The sequence below is a fragment of the Rhineura floridana genome, chromosome 7 (assembly GCF_030035675.1).
Source record: "Rhineura floridana isolate rRhiFlo1 chromosome 7, rRhiFlo1.hap2, whole genome shotgun sequence".
NCBI classification, from domain to species: Eukaryota; Metazoa; Chordata; class Lepidosauria; order Squamata; family Rhineuridae; genus Rhineura; species Rhineura floridana.
Window position 1 is genome coordinate 98,551,817 of NC_084486.1, and position 18,330 is coordinate 98,570,146.

The 18,330-nt window shown below is 42.0% G+C and overlaps 1 protein-coding gene across 1 annotated transcript in view; it reads right to left on the minus strand.

Moving 5' to 3' along the window:
• The window catches only part of ANO7 (anoctamin 7), a 50,925-nt gene that overhangs the window by 12,207 nt on the left and 20,388 nt on the right, over positions 1-18,330 (minus strand). The window contains exons 9-15 of the mRNA XM_061636665.1: positions 14,272-14,362; positions 13,639-13,735; positions 12,916-13,059; positions 12,699-12,836; positions 7,602-7,700; positions 7,406-7,508; positions 5,766-5,877 (exon numbers count right to left, since the gene is read on the minus strand). Of these exons, the coding sequence (XP_061492649.1) occupies positions 5,766-5,877; positions 7,406-7,508; positions 7,602-7,700; positions 12,699-12,836; positions 12,916-13,059; positions 13,639-13,735; positions 14,272-14,362 (784 nt within the window). The remainder of the gene's footprint in view (positions 1-5,765; positions 5,878-7,405; positions 7,509-7,601; positions 7,701-12,698; positions 12,837-12,915; positions 13,060-13,638; positions 13,736-14,271; positions 14,363-18,330) is intronic.

The window sequence follows — 18,330 nt, forward strand, 5'->3', positions numbered from 1 at the left end:
GCAGCTGTGGCAAGCTGAGCAGGCCCTAGCCAGCTGGGGAGGACTAGCCTCAGAGGGAGGCAATGGGAACCCCTCTGAATACTGCTTACCATGAAAACCCTATTTATAGGGTTGCCATAAGTCAGGATCAACTTGAAAGCAGTCCATTTCCATTTACCTAGGATGTACATTGCTATACAGAAGGGCCCTGCTTTTCGGCGGCCAGCTTTTCGGCGTTCTGCTAATATGGCGTCTAAAATTAGAGTAAGGCCCCACTCATACGGCACTTGTTCTGCTGTCACTGCGTTTTTGAAGCGTCAGGTGCCACTTTATTGAAGGAGTTCCGCTTTTTGGTGGGTTTCACTTTTAGGCGGGGGTCTGGAACGTAACCTGCCATATGAGTGGGGCCTACGGTTGCCAGGTTCTTGGCCTGAGACTGATCCTGTATCTTTAGGAGAAGAGAAAGTCAGCCAAGTGCAGGTGTTCTTGCAATGCTGTAATGGGTAAAACCACAAGGTGGAATTCTCCCTTCCCCCTGCACAACTTTTAAAGATACAGAAGACCTCTTGGAGGCCGGGCCTGGCAACCAAGAGGTCTTCTGTATCTTTAAAAGTTGTGGAGGGGGGAGGGAGAATTCCACCTTGTGATTTTTCCCATTACAGAGTTGCAAGAACACCTGCACTTGGCTGACTTTCTCTTCTCCTAAAGATACAGGATCAGTCTCAGGCCATGGACCTGGCAACCCTAGTGGGGCCCTACTGTACTGCTTCTGGGAAGTAGATGGCCACAGGAGTTCACTTTTTCCTCAATCACTCTAACATCGCTAATTGCAGGTAGAAATACTGTTGAGTGTGTCCTTTGTTGTTATGTGCCTTCAAGTCGATTTCGACTTATGGCGACCCTATGAATCAGCGACCTCCAATAGCATGTCATAAACCACCCTGTTCAGATCTTGTAAGTTCAGGTCTGTGGCTTCCTTTATGGAATCAATCCATCTCTTGTTTAGCCTTCCTCTTTTTCTACTCCCTTCTGCTTCTCCCAGCATTACTGTCTTTTCTAGTGAATCATGTCTTCTCATGATGCGTCCAAAGTATGATAACCTCAGTTAAATCATTTTAACTTCTACTGATAGTTCTGGTTTAATTTGTTCTAACACCCAATTATTTGTCTTTTTTGCAGTCCATGGTACCTGCAAAGCTCTTCTCTAACACCTCATTTCAAATTAGTTGATTTTTCTCTTATCTACTTTTTTCACTATCCGGCTTTCACATCCATACATAGAGATCGGGAATACCATGGTCTGAATGATCCTGACTTAGTGTTCAGTGATTGTTCTGGTCTATGATCGTAACAATAAAGATGATGATGATGATGAGTGTTCAGTGATACATCTTTGCATTTGAGGACCTTTTCTAGTTCTCTCATAGCTGCCTTCACCAGTCCTAGCCTTCTTCTAATTTCTTGACTATTGTCTCCATATTGGTTAATGATTGTGCCGAGGAATTGATAATCCTTGACAAGTTCAATGTCCTCATTGTCAACTTTAAAGTTACATAAATCTTCTGTTGTCATTACTTTAGTCTTGACGTTCAGCTGTAGTCCTGCTTTTGTGCTTTCCTCTTTAACTTTCATCAGGATTCGTTTCAAATCATTACTGGTTTCTGCTAGTAGTATGGTATCGTCTGCATATCTTAAATTATTGATATTTCTCCCTCCAGTTTTCACACCTCCTTCATCTTGGTCCAATCCTGCTTTCCGTATGATATGTTCTGCATATAGGTGAAAGGTCTCACACCCTTTTCAACTGGGAACCAATTGGTTTCTCCACATTCTGTCCTTACAGTAGCCTCTTGTCCAGAGTATAGGTTGCTCATCAGGACAATCAAATGCTGTGGCACCCCCATTTCTTTTAAAGCATTCCATAGTTTTTCCATGATCTAGACAATCAAAGGCTTTGCTGTAATCTATAAAGCACAGGGTGATTTTCTTCTGAAATTCCTTGGTCTGTTCCATTATCCAACATATGTTTGCTATATGATCTCTTGTGCCTCTTCCTCTGGCATTTTTCGCTCCATATATGGTAAGAGCCTTTGTTGTAGGATCTTGAGCATTACTTTACTTGCATGGGATATTAAGGCAATAGTTCAATACTTACTGCATTCCCTGGGATCTCCTTTCTTTGGAATTGGGATGTATATCGAACACTTCCAGGCTGTGGGCCATTGTTTTATATTCCATATTTGTTGACAAATTTTTGTCAAAATTTGGACAGATTCAGTCTCAGTAACTTGTAGCAACTCCATTGGTATGCCACCTGTTCCTGGTGATTTGTTTCTTTCAAGTATTTTAAGAGCAGCTTTCACCACACATTCTAAAATTTCTGGTTCTTCATCATACAGTTCATCCATGAATGAATCTGTCATCCTTGTATCTCTTTTATACAGTTCTTCAGTGTATTGCTTCCATCTTCCTTTTATTTTATCTTGGTCAGTCAGTGTGTTCTCCTGTTGATTATTCAACATTCCTACTGTTGGTTTAAATTTCCCTGTAATTTCTCTAATCTTTTGGAATAGGGCTCTTGTTCTACCTTTTTTGTTGTTCTCTTCTATTTCTACACAATAACTATCATAATAGTTCTTTGTCCCTACTTACTAGTCACTATATTATTGCATTTAGGGTTTTGACCGATTTTCTATCTCCTTTTGCTTTTGCTTTCCTTTTATCTTTAACCATTTTAAGAGTTTCTTCAGTCGTCCATTGAGGTTTTTCTCTCTTTTTAACTAGAGGTATTCTTTTTCCATTCTTCCCTTATAGTGTCTCTGACTTCAATCCATAGTTCTTCTGGTTCATTGTCAACTAGGTTTAAAGCCTCAAATCTGTTTCTTATTTGATCTTTATATTCTTCTGGGATGTTATTTAATCTGAAACTGCTAGCCAGATTAGAAGCAGGCTTTATTTTCCACTGAACGTAACTAGTGATGAGGATAGGAGTGGTGGAGCAAGGTCACCTGCAAAGAAATGCATAGAAGCCCTCACCTTATTGGGCTCCACCCTCTTTCTATGTGGCCTAGATCAGTGTGCTTCAACCTTGGGTCCCCAGATATTGCTGCGCTATAACCCCCATCACCCCTGCCCATTGGCTAAGCTAGCTGGAGATGTTGGGAGCTGGAGTCCAACATCTATGTACACCACTTATATGTATTTATATTGGTTAAGCATTTTCTAAACAAACACCTGAAGACCCAAGGTTAAGAACACTAACCTGGACAATGATCAAGCCATGTTTCATCAGCAGCACAGAGCTTTTTATTTCCAATGCAGACTGATAGCATCAAAGGTTCATGCTACAGCAAAAAGGCCACGTGAGAAAGTATAGTACAGCCAAACACTGCTGACCAAGAGGTGGGAATCTCCTCCTAATTCAGCAATGGTTCACATTTTCTATGTTTGTGCAGACAGTTGTATGCCCATATGCTTCCCACACTCATGAAAGTTCTCCTGTCCTCTATTTTGCTGAAGTCTTGAGATCCGTAATGAGACACTCCAAGATTAGAAACGGAGAAACCAAAAAAGATTCATTACGTAGGAAATGCAAAGCAGGCCCTAGTGAAGGGCACTAAAACGGAAGCTGAAGGGTTCCATTTATTCGTATATGGCAGTCATAGAATTATAAAAATGTACTTTGTTTCCCATCCCTTCAGTGGGTTTGCACGTGGTTTTTTAAAGCTTCGCTGTTTGACTCAAGACAGCAGCAGTTTCTAGAATGCTTACCTTTGTGGAAGAAGAACTTGCTACATAATGGCTCCAGTCAAGTAGCTCCTGAGTTCACACAGAGCTCTTTGCACGCCCAGGCATACCTCATTTTCTTTTGTGGACATGAATGTATGCACATAACATTCCTTGGTAGTGGTGCCAGTGGGCACAATGAAGCTCTGCAGTGTCTTACTTTGGGGACCAGAAGCCAGTTCTGTATTTGATGGAATTTTTGCATTGTCATGTATTCTCTTTCTAGGGGGGCAGCCCACTTGAGCTCATTTTGTGCTCAAATGAGCTGTTAGGGCAGTGTGTTGGATACAGTTTGCCAAATAGCATAGACATATTTGGAATGCCTGTGAATTATTTTGGAGTGCTTAATTCAGACTGCCTCTGCAGCTTTGAATCAAATAGGGAATGAGGAACGGGGACAAGGAACAGGGAGCCAACTTCAGTCTTGCATGTTTTTCCTTATCTTTTGGTGTCGAAGCCCAAAAGAAAAATGCCTTAAAATTGACAAATACTACCCTAAGCAAACCTAGGTAATCTGCACTCAGTATAGTTTTAATTTGCTCATTTTGTGATGATTCAGTGTTTGAATTTCTGAAGACCTATTGATAGGAAGGACTGGGGCACTTACAGGGGAATGAATGGGAGGTACTAAGGTGAAAAGCAAGAAGTAAAGAATGGGAAGGGGAACAGAGAATTAAGTAAGCAAACTTTAATATTTCTGTGTAACTGGTGTTGCTTTTATTGGGTTTTCAGCTTTTATAAAACAGTATTAACCCGACGATCAAATCTCAGCTTAATAATCTGAGATACACACAAGCTTCAGGCACCTCTATGCAGCCATTTTGCTACTCCTTTTGCACAAGTGAACAAGCCAGGAACTTAAAATGATGAAGCTGAGGTTATCATACTTTGGACATATAATGATTCACTAGAAAAGACAATAATTCTGGGGAAGACAGAAGGGAGTAGAAAAAGAAGAAGACCAAACAAGAGATGGATTGATTCCATAAAGGAAGCCACAGACCTGAACTTAGAAGATCTGAACAGGGTGGTTTACAGGAATACCCCGCATTAACATACGCAATGGGACCGGAGCGTGTACGTAAAGTGAAAATGTACTTAAATTGAAGCACTACTTTTTTTCCACTTATCGATGCATGTACTGCACTGCAATCGGCATATACGGGCATAACTGATGTAAATAACGCATTTATAACTAAAATAAACACAGTAGGCCTTATTTTAAGAAAACGTTTGTAGTTGGAAACTGATCTAAAGAATTTTTTTATTTTTATTTTTTTTATCACAATCAATTAAAGCAGGAAAGGAAGATTGGACAATGGGACAATGGGGGACAATGGAGAGGTATAAAATGGGACAATGGAGAGGTATAAAATGAAATCAGGGGATCTACAGTACTGTAAAGAGCATGAGGTGCCCCCCACACACACACACACACACTGCCGCCACCAACCTAGGCCAGGGCAGGCAGAGCTCCGATCGCTGTTAAGTACAGTAGTAAAGAACTTAAATGTACTGTAAAGAGTACTGTACTTAAATGAGAACCTTCAGGTCAGGAGTCTCTCAGATAGCTCTGATTGCTAGATCAGGAGTTGCTCAGATCGCTCTGATCTCTATGGGAGACAACGCTTTGTAACGCACGTGGCACATGGAATGCAAGTTCGGGCGATCCGTCAGTGTCCATAATTGCGAAGCGAGCATATGTTAAGTGGGATATGGTGGAGTATGGAGCTTGTCCGTAATCACGAGGGTCCGTTAAACGAAGGTATGTAAATCGGGTATTCCTGTATAACAGATGCTATTGGAGGTCACTGATTCATATGGTTGCCATAAGTTGTATGTAAACCGCCCAGAGAGCTTCAACTATGGAGCGGTATATAAATGTAATAAATAAATAAATAAATATTTCAGGAGTACATATCAGCCTTTCAAGTATGTCTATGTCACAAAGGAAAGCTGCTTCCACTTAATAGAAGTTGCCCATCCCAAAAACAGCTTACCTGCCCTTAAAGAAGGCAATGTAGATGGGAGAGGAGTAGAAATTGATGAACTCAAAGACAAACACCTTAAAAGTGAAGGCGTCTTCAAACATGGTCTGGGTGCGGTGCATCTCTATGGCAAAGAAACATAAATAAATACCATGAGAATGGTGGACATCCTCCACCAGTGGTAATGCTCAGTGGTAAGAAGAGCATCCTTAATTGTTTATCTGAACAAAGGTGCTGGATGACTCAAACTCCACTCCACCCCCATGTCACAGACTTCTGAAGTGTGCTATGGATTATAAGTAGCGATGGAAGGATGGATCTGTCAGTTTGGGTTCTCTCTGTTCTTTATTTTTCCAACCTTAAATCCAGTTCTTCACGCATCTGCAGCAACTTGCAATTTTTTTCCAAATCCTCATGAAAAGTCATCAGCATTTTAGTGTGAATTTCTCCTAACACACACAATTTTGTATGCAGTTTTGGCTAATGTACACATTTTTGCAAGGAATTTCCATTAATATAATGCATTTTGAATGTTATTTTTACTAATACATTCATTTCTATGCACCCTTTTCTCTAATATTTACATTTTTGTAAACATTGGTTGGAGAACTGCATTGCAACATTTGGAAAAGTGTGAATTCCAAAGGATGGCTGCATTTAAGTTAGTGTACTGTTTCAGAAAGTGCAAATTTGGTAGATTTGCTTTTAAATGCAAACTGAATCAAATTTCTCCCCCATCCCTAGTTAAAAGTACTTTTAGTTTAATTGAACACTGTCATTGAGGTAGACAAAAAAAATATATCTCAGAATGGATTTAAATTCTGATTTAAACCCTATTTGCCTAAACCTTACACATGTAGCAGTAATGCATGGAAGGAGAGTGGGGCTGTGCCTTCTGGCCTAACTTAAACTCCTCCCCAGATGCCCATGCACTGGGTAAAGATGTCTGCAGTGGGATGCCTACTACTGAGCAGCTGCTCCTGCAATCGAGAACCCAACAAAGAAGCATGGTAATATACAGGAAAAATAAGAGGCAGACATAAAAAATAAAACTGAAGAGCAGAGTAAGGCAAAATGCCATACAAAATGCATGGCAAAGGTCTTAACCAGTTCCTGAGAAGACAGTAAAGACTGAAGTGTCAGATATATCTCTTTGGGGAGGGTATTCCAGGGTCTGGGTGCCACTGCAGAAAAGACCCTTTCCTTTACCTCTGCTAAAGAAGGTACTTGGAGCAGGGCTTCTATAAAGGATCTTAAGACATGGACAGAGAGGGAACTTTTGTCAAGGCTCTCATAGCTGTATATTTAGAATCCTGGGGGTCAAGACTGTGGGGAGAAATCAAACTTTTTTTTTTGTCTTAAAGCCGCTGGGAGAACACTACTTGCATTTAATACCAAATCTTTAATGTAATTCTCAAATCCAGGGATGAAAGGGAACCTGGCCTGCTTTCTATTTGCGTCGTCCTTCTTTGGCTAGTGCTTTTAGAAGGCTACAGCAGGGTATAATTTGATTTAAATTAGGAGATAGAGCTTGTGGATTTAATTAAAGGCCCCTATCCCACCCCCACAATTAAGGCACTGGTTTTATGTCCTGGCTTCAAGAAGCTGGAGCTGAGAACCTGCTTCAGTGCTTCCGAATACTGCCCACTTACCCCACTTCGTAAGAAAATGTGCCAGTGCAATGTAAATTTTTGATAGGATGAGGATGAAGATGAGGTTCACCACCGAGCCTGTGAGGCTAGCAATACGAGAAGCCTAAGTAAGAGAGGCAACAGGAGAGAACATGAAGCCCAAATAGAAATGCCACATCAAAGTCAGAGTGGTAGGGAGTCAAAGAGGTTGTCTTACCGAAGCCACGATAAGGAAGTTCCCAGACCGGGATACGACTACGGCAATGATGGCTCGGTAAAGGATGATGGAAATCAGGAACATCACCACCACAGCAATCTGTAGAAATAGTGACTTGCTTTTGTGAGCACATGAAGCAAGATTTGAACCTGCGTTTTCCCACCTCATACTCATAGTGACTATGCTAATCCAGCTACCACTTCACATCTGCTCATTTGGTTTTATCCTGAATGAGGAGGATTCAGATTATCCTACTATAAAGTGAACTGTGGCCACTGCATAGCACAATCCTACATAATCTGAAACTCAGATATCAGAATCTACAATAGATTCTGATCATCACAGTTGCCTTATACTGAGTCAGTTTGTTTGCCCACCTGGCACAGTGCTGTCTACTCTGATTGACAGCAGCTCTCGGAAGTCTAAAGCATGAGTCTTTCAAAGTCCCTCTATACAATACCCTTTTAAAAGGGAGCCACTGGGAAATAACCTGGATCCTCTGCATGGAAAGCACCACTCTAGGAGGAGTTAACCAAACATAACATCTCGTTTCTAGCTGTAGTTATCCTCATTGCCTGAGGAGGAAGAGGACACAGCTTCACTTTTAGTGAGACAGAGGACTGTCATTGAAGAGTCATTTGAATACAGAAGTCACAGCAGACATAGAACCATGACATCCTTTTAAATCAGGACAAGAAGCCAAAAGCAATAATAGTAGCACAGAGAGAGAGAGAGAGAGAGAGAGAGAGAGAGGGAGGGAGAGAGAGAGGGAGAGGGAGAGAGAGGGAGAGGGAGAGAGAGGGAGAGGGAGAGAGAGGGAGAGAGAGGGAGGGAGGGAGGGAGGGAGGGAGGGAGAGAGAGAGAGAGAGAGAGAGAGAGAGAGAATGTAAACAAAGGTAACATATATTGCTTTTTCTGCATCTTCCAATACTCTTACACGCCAGGAATAGGGAACCTGTGCCCCTCCAAATATTGTTGGACTACAACTGTCATAATTCCTGACCATTGGTCTCGCTGCTGGAACTGATGGCAGTGGGTGTCAACAATATCTATAGCAGGGATGGGGAACCACCACACATAAGGAGAAGACATGATTCACTAGAAGAGACAATAATGCTGGCAAAAACAGAAGGGAGCAGAAAAAGAGGAAGGCCAAACAAGAGATGGATTGATTCCATAAAGGAAGCCAAAGACCTGAACTTACAAGATGTGAACAGGGTGGTTAACAACAGATGCTATTGGAGGTCGCTGATTCATAGGGTCGCCATAGGTCATAATGGACTTGAAGGCACATAACAACAAACTCCCATCAGACTGAGTCAATCACAGTTGCGTGGTGCATACAATTCAAACAAAAACATTTATCTGGTTGGAAATTAAGATAGAAATCTTAGCTAAAAGATGGAGCCTTGGTAGGGAACATTTAATCTAGCCTACTTGCTGCTAGCAAGAAGAGTTTTAAGTGCCCTCAGGCCAGGCCAGTCACCAGAAGACTGTTGCAGGAAGAAAACAGCCTAGTGTTGTGGAGATGTTAGATGGGAGCACTCAGGAGTAAAGATGGATGCCCCTGAAAGCTGCAATTCTAAACACACTTACTAATGGACTAAGCCCCATAGAACTCAATAGGACTTACTTCTGTGTAGATATTATTTGGATTGTGCTGTTGGTAAAGCTTGGCTAGGGATCCTCTGCAAAGATACCCATATCCAAGCAGGGTTGGCAACCCCCTGCTTGCAATGCCCTGCCCCTACCTTTTAACATGGCTGTTCCAAATTTCTTTACAGATTTGACCCTTCACTTCAGAAAGAGGTCTGAGAAATGAGTAAAAGCAAGAAGATTCTCTGCTCTTTTTTGTCTCCCCTGTGGGCTGCTATAAACTCACTGTGACCCACAACCCAACTCCAGTGAATAATAACTGACAGAGAGAAAACACACATGGTTTGGTCTACCTTCACAGGCACCAGCTTGGGGACAACAATTGCAGCCACACTTCCCAGTATGTGAATTCTCTTTTACCACTACTGGGCAAGAAACAAAACCATCATGCAACCAACAAGGTGCATCATCAGTGGGTTTAAGGGGGTTGAACTGAGTGCATGAAACCACTGTTGTTGCTTCTATGGATGTAAGGGAGTGAGGTTAAAGATAAATGAAATGCAAATAGAAAAAGAAAAACAAAAAACAGTGATGATTTTCCTAAATGCAATACCATACCAACCACAACATGATATGAGTAACTCAGCATCCCACAATCAGTCAGGATTCCTAACCAAAAACCAAAACTAAAATAATCCTGGCAGCCAGTCAGCCAAGGTCATAGAAATCCCCATGCAGCACAACCTGACCTAGGGGCTGCAGTTAGTGCAAAATGCTGCAGCACGATTGCTGACATGAGTGAGACCCTATCAGCACATAATACCTCTGCTCTGAAATTTGCACTGGTTGCTGATTTGCTACCAGGCCAAGTTCAAGGTGTGCTTTCCATGATACGGATACTACAAAGTACTTGTTCTGCTCTTGTAAGAAATCAGTCTTTTAGTGTGGCAGCATCTACGTTTTGGAACTCCCTGCCTATTGACAGTAGGCAGACACCTTCATTCTACTCTTTTCAGCACCTGCTAAAAACATTTTGGTTTAGGCAAGCTTAGGCATGTAGAAACTATTGTGTTTTTTATCTGTTTTTAACTCATTGTTGGTTTTATTATTTTGAATGTTTTTAAACTGTTTTTGCAATAATTTTATTGTTTTAATTCCTTCTGTAAACTGCTTTGAGATTTTTTTACAATAAATGTATAAATGTTGTAAATAGAGTTCATATTTTAGAGTCACTGTGGCCCTTGGGTCTCTTTCCATTTTTCAGAACAAAGGAATCTGCCTTATACTGACTCAGGCCATTTGGTACTATCTAGCTCAGTACTGATGACATGGACTAGCATTGGCTCTCCAAGATTCCAGGCAATAGTCTTTTCCAGAAACTGAATTTTGGACCTTTGCATGCAAAGCATATGCCCTACCACTGAGCTACAACCCTTCCACTGTTTCAAAAAGTATATTTTTAAATTGTTATTTTCAATTCACTAATGAATGCACATCATACCTAGGGCAGATCCACACCATTCATTTAAAGCACATTCAACACACATTTGAAGCACATGAATCACGCCACAGAATCATGGGAACTGTAGTTTGTTAAGGGTGGTGGGAACTATAACTGTGAGGGGGAAATTACATTTCCCAGGATTCCTTAGGGAAAATCATGTACTTTAAATTCAAGTTAGATGTGCTTTAACCGTATTGTATGGATCTACTTCATAAACTTTGCCTGCATGTAAATAATTTTAATTATTTTTAAAAAATGGAAACAAACTATAAAGTTTACTGGGTGACCATGGGCTGCACATCATCTCGCAGCCTAATCTACCCCTCAGGATGAAAACAACAGAGTGGAACCATGACCACCCACAGGAAGAAGGGCACACTTAAAATGTAGAGGAAATAATCATGTACAACCATAATTTGAAATCAGATACTTATCGGGACATAGTATGAACAAATATTTATATAAGCATGACTGTCAAAGATGTTTATTATTTACACAAGCTGTAAACATATTTATAGTGCAATCCTGTGCTTGTTTACTCAGAAGCAAGTCCCAATGTATTTGATGGAGCTTACTCAAACAGGGAAGCATGCACAGAACTGCAACCTCAAGTGATAAGGAACACTCACCCAACCCCAAATTCAGAATCATGCCACTTTAAGCTGTTTTGCAACTGTTTATACCTGTTTTCATGGTTATTGGTTTTAAAAGGATTTATTTCTTATTGTGAGCTGCCTTGATTTCCAGACGGCAATCCTACCTCACAGGTTTGTTGGAAAGACTCCATATATACACACACACTAAAGATGTAAAAATACATAGATCCCATATAATAGTTTATTGTCAAAACCAGTTGGCCATTGCAGAACATAAAAAATAAAATAAAATCAGTATTCGTTTCCTCATAATAAAAGCAGTGGTACTTAAGTAAGCCCTGCCTAACTGCTTTAAAAATAGGATTGGAGAAAGATTTAGAACACAAACACAATTCTTTGCTATGTTCACTCAAAAGTCCCATTAATTTACAGCACAATCCTAACCATGTCTACTCAAAAGTAAGTCCTATTGAATTCAATGGGTTTTACTCCGGGTATGTGGGATTAGCATGGCAGCTTTACTCCCAGAAAAGAGAGTATTGGATTAAAGGAAGGTTTTCAAAACACTGCATGCTTCAACAACCCAGGAAAATTTAAACTTGGTTGACTCCTGCACACAAGAGAGAAAAAGACTGAAAGTTACATTATATACTTACTCAGTTTATGAGATTTTCAGATAAGCAGGAAAAAACAACAGTTTTCTGGCCTTGCGATGGGGTCTAGCTACTGCCTTGTCAATCACAACCCTGACTTCACTTATTGGCTACAAACCTGAAAGGGAGGGGTTACAGCAGCCACCTATGAGCTCATTTAACAGAAGTTGGGCGGGGGCTGACATTTTGGTGTATATCTCTTGAACCAGACCACATAGAAACTTTTTTTTTAAATGAAAGCAGAGAGTCTGGAGATTAAGGTGACTCACTCAGACACCCAGAGAGGACCCCAAAAATCTGGAGTCTCCAGGCAAAAACCAGAGACCTGGCAACCCCATTTAGGCCCCATCTGCACTATGCATTTAAAACAGTATGCTACCACTTTAAACAGTCGTGGCTTCCTCAAAGAATCCTGGGAAATGAGGTTTGTTAAGGATGCTGAGAGATGTTAAGAGCCCCCTGTTACCCTTGCAGAGCTACAATTCCCAGAGTGGGTTGAGAATTAATCATTTTTCCCAAGGAACTCTGGGAATTATAGTTCTGTGAGGGGAACAGAGCTCCCCCTAACTACTCTCAGCACCCTTAACAGTTCTCAGGATTCTTTGAGGAAAGCTATGACTGTTTAAATGGTATAATACTGCTTTAAATGTATTCTGCAGATGGGGCCTAAATGGGCACAGCCACAAGGAGCTGTTATGCCTCAAATGGCCTATTTGACACCTCTGTCCCCAAACAGGAGCTCCCTCACCATCATGATGATGACCATTGATCCAGCGATGATTCTATTGAAACGATTCCGCTTAGGGAAATAGGGCTCCTCCTCGCCAGTGATTGGATTTATGGTTGTCATGGGCGCCATGGCAGTGAATTGGGGCCGCGGACGTTCCTGCAACAGAGGAAACCTGAAGTGTACTGTGTGTCAGTGTTGGGTTTTAGTGGTATTAGAGGTCCCCCAAAGCCAGTACCTCAATATCTTCAAAGTCTGAACAGTCCCAGCGGTGTGTCAGGGTAGCGTTCATGCGCTTCCAGTATTCAAGGAACGTGACTGCCCATAAAGACATGAAGATACTGAAGAAGACAGTCCCACCGTGATCAAAGAGACGACCAGCCTGAAAAGAAAAAAGAAAGAGAGAGAGAGAGAGGAGCAAGCTGCAACAGACTTTAGGCTGGGATTGAGGGGCAACGAGCACAGGCTTTAGAGTTCTTGCTGTGAGGTGGTATTCTCACTAAGAATGGCTGGAAGGAAAGAACTCTGGGCTTATAGTTAGAATAATTTACATCCTGGGGATGGCTTCTCTCTTGTCTTCTTCCTCTGTATTTTTAGGGGTTTTAAAGATCTGTGTTGTTACGGTTCAATAAATTTTAGCTAGGTGATTCTTTGGTTTTGGGTCTCCCATCCCCTTTAGCTACATTATGTCCTGAACCTGGGAGGGTTATGCTCCCAGAGGAGGATGTAAAGTCTGTTTTGCATATCTCCTCCTTACTGGAGCAAGTGAGAGGCTGCACCTACTCCACCCACTGTAGAAAATGAATGGATCACAATACATCTGATATTTTTTTCTGTGGGGCACTTTAATCTGCGAACATACATTGTACTCCCACTCTAACATTATTACGACTTCAATAAAAAGGAATTAAATTCCTTGCCACATTCTAAGTTACGCTTGAATCAGAGCTATGAACTGTACCTGAAACATTGGGCATACGGTGGAGAGGTTCCAATAAGGGCAAACTTTGCAGAGTGGGCACATTTGGTATGTACCACCACTGGTACAGATCTCCTGCCTGTAGTTCATATGGGGAGCAGAAATAAAAGTGGGGAAAAGAAAACAATTAAACCACCACATTATCATTATTGACTCTTAGCTTCTCTTCTGAACTCTTGCAAGCAGTGGTGGCTAGTAGCTCCATGTCAGTGGGGCAGTGAAATCTAGTCCAGGATTTAATCTGAACTTTCAAGGTTCAGCTCTTTAAAAGTTCGGGCTAAAACCTGAACCAGGTTCCACTGCCCCACTGACATGGAGCCACCAGCTGCCACTGCTTGCAAGGATAAACGTGACTGCATTAGGTGCTACTCAACACTGGCTGCACCGACATCTGCTGAGCAGCAAAGCCACCAGTCACATTCTGTCTGTATCTCCAAGGAATGCTATTTCCAGTGAGCTTTGTGAATCTAAACAGCAGACATCTGATCAGTCAGGTATTCCATGTTGGCTGATGGGAAAGCCTGAAAAGCCATGCTCTACTCAAGGACTGTGGAAAAGTCAGGGGTTACAAAGCCATATGGCTTGTCCATGGTGTTGCGGGAAGTCGGAACTTACGTAGGGATGTCATCAAACATCACAAAGATGCCTATTATGAAGACTAGCGTCCCCACTAAAGCTGCTGGGAAAAGCCACCCAGTGTAGAAACCTAAAGGAAGAGAAGTAAAAGCATATTAGGACTGCAGAAGCAGAGCCCCACCGACTCACCTCTAGCTGTTGCCCATCCTCAGCTTGCTTGCCACAAAAAGCCTGGACCAAACTTCATTCATTTTGTGGAAAGGAGCCATCTTATGGAAATTGCTTGTATTTCCAGGAAAGTGAACAATGTGTAACAGGATGCTATGACTATGAGTAAGTTAATGGGCAAAGTTCCTACAACACAGGATGGCTCCAAGAATGTATACATTGTAATATTGAGGGAAATAGTATCCATCACATGCTCATCATGTTTTCATAGCATCCTACCTGGAACCTAACCCAACAGGTTAGAAAATCTACCTTGAAATGTCACTGGCTAATCCCTGTTGCTGGAAACCGGCCTCCAAAGGTAGTAATTCTCCCCCACAACAAAGAGGACCATGCCAAAAGAATTTTGCATTCTCGCAAGTCAACAGGATGCTAAATTGAGAGAATACCTTTTGAGGGCCTGTATGCATAACTAGCAAGGAAGATTTCTCAAAGGTTCAACCAACTGTAATGCTATATATACTGTTGTAAACTCTCTCCTTCAATTAAAATACAGACTGTGTCCATGTAGGTCATACATGGCAGAAGATTACCCCTTTCCTTGATGCCCCCCACTAATGAGCCATATGATCTGTATGAGACCTGTATGAAGTCCAATGGGGAGCCTTTAAATGTGGCATTCACACTTGATTTCCAATGACTGAGGAAAGGAAAACATAGGAACACCATATATTCACACAGTCATTGCGTGAAGAGATACATTGTGGCTACAGGAACATAGGGGAAAAAATACATGTGTTAACCCAGGGCCCTAGTGAGCTGGTCATGTGCAACATCTTCAACAGGCAAGATTCAGCCTTCAACAACATTAAAATGTATCACAAATAGAATACTGAACATAGCACTGAACATATGAAGCCAGTATATATTGTCAGACCGTTGGTCTATCAAGATTAGGGATGGGAAAGAAGTTTGATTTGGTTCACATTTAATGCAAATCTACCTACTTGGCACTTCCCAAAACAACACACAAACCAAAATACAGCTATCCTCTGAAATTCACACTTCTCCAAATTTTGCAGTGCAGTTCTCCAATCGAATAATTTGTACAAAAATGCATGTATTGGCGAAAAGTGTACTTTAAAATGCATATATTAGTGAAAACAACATACATAGATGCATTACAGTGGAGAAAATTGCTTGCAAAATATATGTATATTCACTAATAAGCAAAAAACCTTACGGTTTAAGAATGTACCTATAGCCAACAGATATTTCTATCAAACTTTAAAAAACAGGGAAATTAGACAGCTATAGTGAATGCACCAGGGCAGCAGAAGACCTGACCTCCTCTCTGAGATATTGTACTGCCCTACAAATCTGTCAAAATGCAAACACAATTTTGGTTGGTCTTTCACAGTCCAATCCACTTCCTGTGTAGTTTGGAAGAATTTGGTAACATGTGCCTCTGAGCATATGGAGAGTGGTGGCAACACCTGCAGTCAGCCCAAAGAACACAAACAAGACATGTGCTGTGCTGATCTTGTTTTAGCAGGGAGGAAGCAACTATATTAAAAGATGATATCGTTCAGATAGTCACTTTAAATATTTGATTTACTTTGCAATTTTAGTGAAGTTTCCTGTAGTAAATCATTCTCTTTTGCTTCTGTTTCTGTGAATATGTGAAGTACAGCAACACTTTGCAACACTCAAAAAAAGGTCCAAAATCAATTGTGGAATAATGGCACTGACTGTTCTACAGAATAGTTTCCAATGGACATGAGGAGTGTCTCAGTTTGCACAAGATAAAACAGTGGGAGGTGAAATATATTCTAGCAAAATTCTAGATATGTTCTATGTTTTTAATGGACCATGCCCACCTTTCCTTAAATGGAGTAGTTTAAGTATAGCAGGCTGGAAACATGCATCTTGGGCAGGCCAACTTTGTTTTTTCCAACAGCTAGAGTCATAGCTTAAGTAGCAACATATTGTAATCAGTCTGATTTTACATCAAACTGCAGTTTCAGATTCAACTGTTAATACGCCCAAAATAGAAATAGAGCATAACCCCCAGTCTGAAACACAAAAGTCTATCTTCACCATCATATGACACTGACCAATAAAAAGGCTTTGAAATTAATAAAAATAAATTTGACACAGATTTCTAGGATGAATCATGAGAAAAATATAATTTTCTAGGTTAGATTCTCTGTAGAGACAGTAGTAACAGAAAAAAGGAGCAAAGTAAGAAGGACACCAACAAACATATGAAAATGTAATTCTCCATCTTTGGAGATGGCAGGTGTTGCCACCATTCACCATATTCTCAGAGGCACATGTTACCAAATTCTTCCAAGCTACACAGGAATTGGACTGTATTGCAAACAAATTGTGTTTGCATTTTGTAGGGCAGTACAATATTTCAGAGATGAGGTCAGGTCTCCTGCTTCCCTAGTGCATTCACTATAGCTGCCCAATTCCCCTGCTTTTTAAAGTTTAAAGGGGGAGGGAAGGGAGGCCAAAGGTAAAATGGGAGGGTGCAGCTGATTGGCCCCGCAGACTGCCTCTCCTCTGGGGGCAGGCCCTCGCGGCTTATTGGCTGGGGGTCGCTTATCTCTCTCTCTCTCTCCCTCTCTCTGGCGCGCCCCTCGTTGTTGCTGCTGCTGCTTCCCTGAGTTCCTGCAACTGCCCTGCTTCCCGGTGCCTAGGGGCAGGGCGGCTCTGGGTGTCACCCCCTCAGATGGTGTCACCCGGTGCAGTCCGCACCCCCTGCACCCGCCTAGTGATGCCACCCTATGAATAGGGTTTTTCATGGTAAGCAGTATTCAGAAGGGGTTTACCACTGCCTTCCTCTGAGGCTGAGAGGGAGTGACTGGCCCAAGGTCACCCAATGAGCTACATGGCTGTGTGGGGATTTGAACCCTGGTCTCCCAGGTTGTAGTCCTAGGATAGGTAAAACTGACCATAGGGGAGGGCAGAGGGAAGGGGAAGGAGGAGGAGGGGAGGGGAAGGAGGGGATTGGAAGGGGATGGGGGAGGGGTGAAGGAAGGGAGAAGGAAGGGGCAAGAGGGAGGGGAGAGGAGAGAGGAGAAGGGGAGGGCAGGTTTGATCATTTGCATGCTTTTTGAGTTCAGTGGGATTTACTCCTGTGCAATCATGCTGGGGTAGGGGGTAGGGGAGGAGATTGGGGGGGTAGGGGAGGAGATTGGGTGGGTAGGCACTGGGCAGAGGGAAAGCCCCTTTCCTCTCCAAAAGGAAAACTTTGTGAACAGTATCATTCTTTTTCAGGGTTCCCCCCCCTTTTTTATTCTGCAACAGGCACATGTAGCCTCCCACCCAAATTTAAACCAAAGCTGTCACTGGCCACATCTACACCAGACTGTTATTTCACTTTAGGCAGTCATGGCTTCTCCTAAAGAATCCTGGGAAGTGTAGTTAGTGAAAAGTGCTGAGAGTTGCTAGGAGATGGTCTGTTCCACTTACAGAGCTTCAGTCAGAGTGGCTGACTGTTAAACCACTCTGGCCACTGGAGCTCTGTCAGCAGAACAGGAGTCTCCTGTCAGCACCCTTCACAAACTACACTTCCCAGGATTCTCTGGGGGAAGCCATGACTGTCTCACATGAAATTAAAGTCTGGTGTGGGTGTGGCCCCCTGATTAGGCAAACCCAGCAGCTGTGAGTCCAGCTTTTAGAACACTGACAGTTGGTTCTTGCTGAGCATGCCCAACATTATCATTGAGTTCAAGCCAACATTTCTTAAATTAATTAAAAATCAGCCAGGCATTTTTTTTTAACTTTTAAACTGTAGAAGTTGAAGGTCAGAGTACGGGACAAGGTCAGTAATAGGATTACAGGTACGCTGTGAACATGCTGATTTTTAATTAATTTCAACAGATTATGAGAACTCTGATGGAAAAAAGTCCAAAAGGG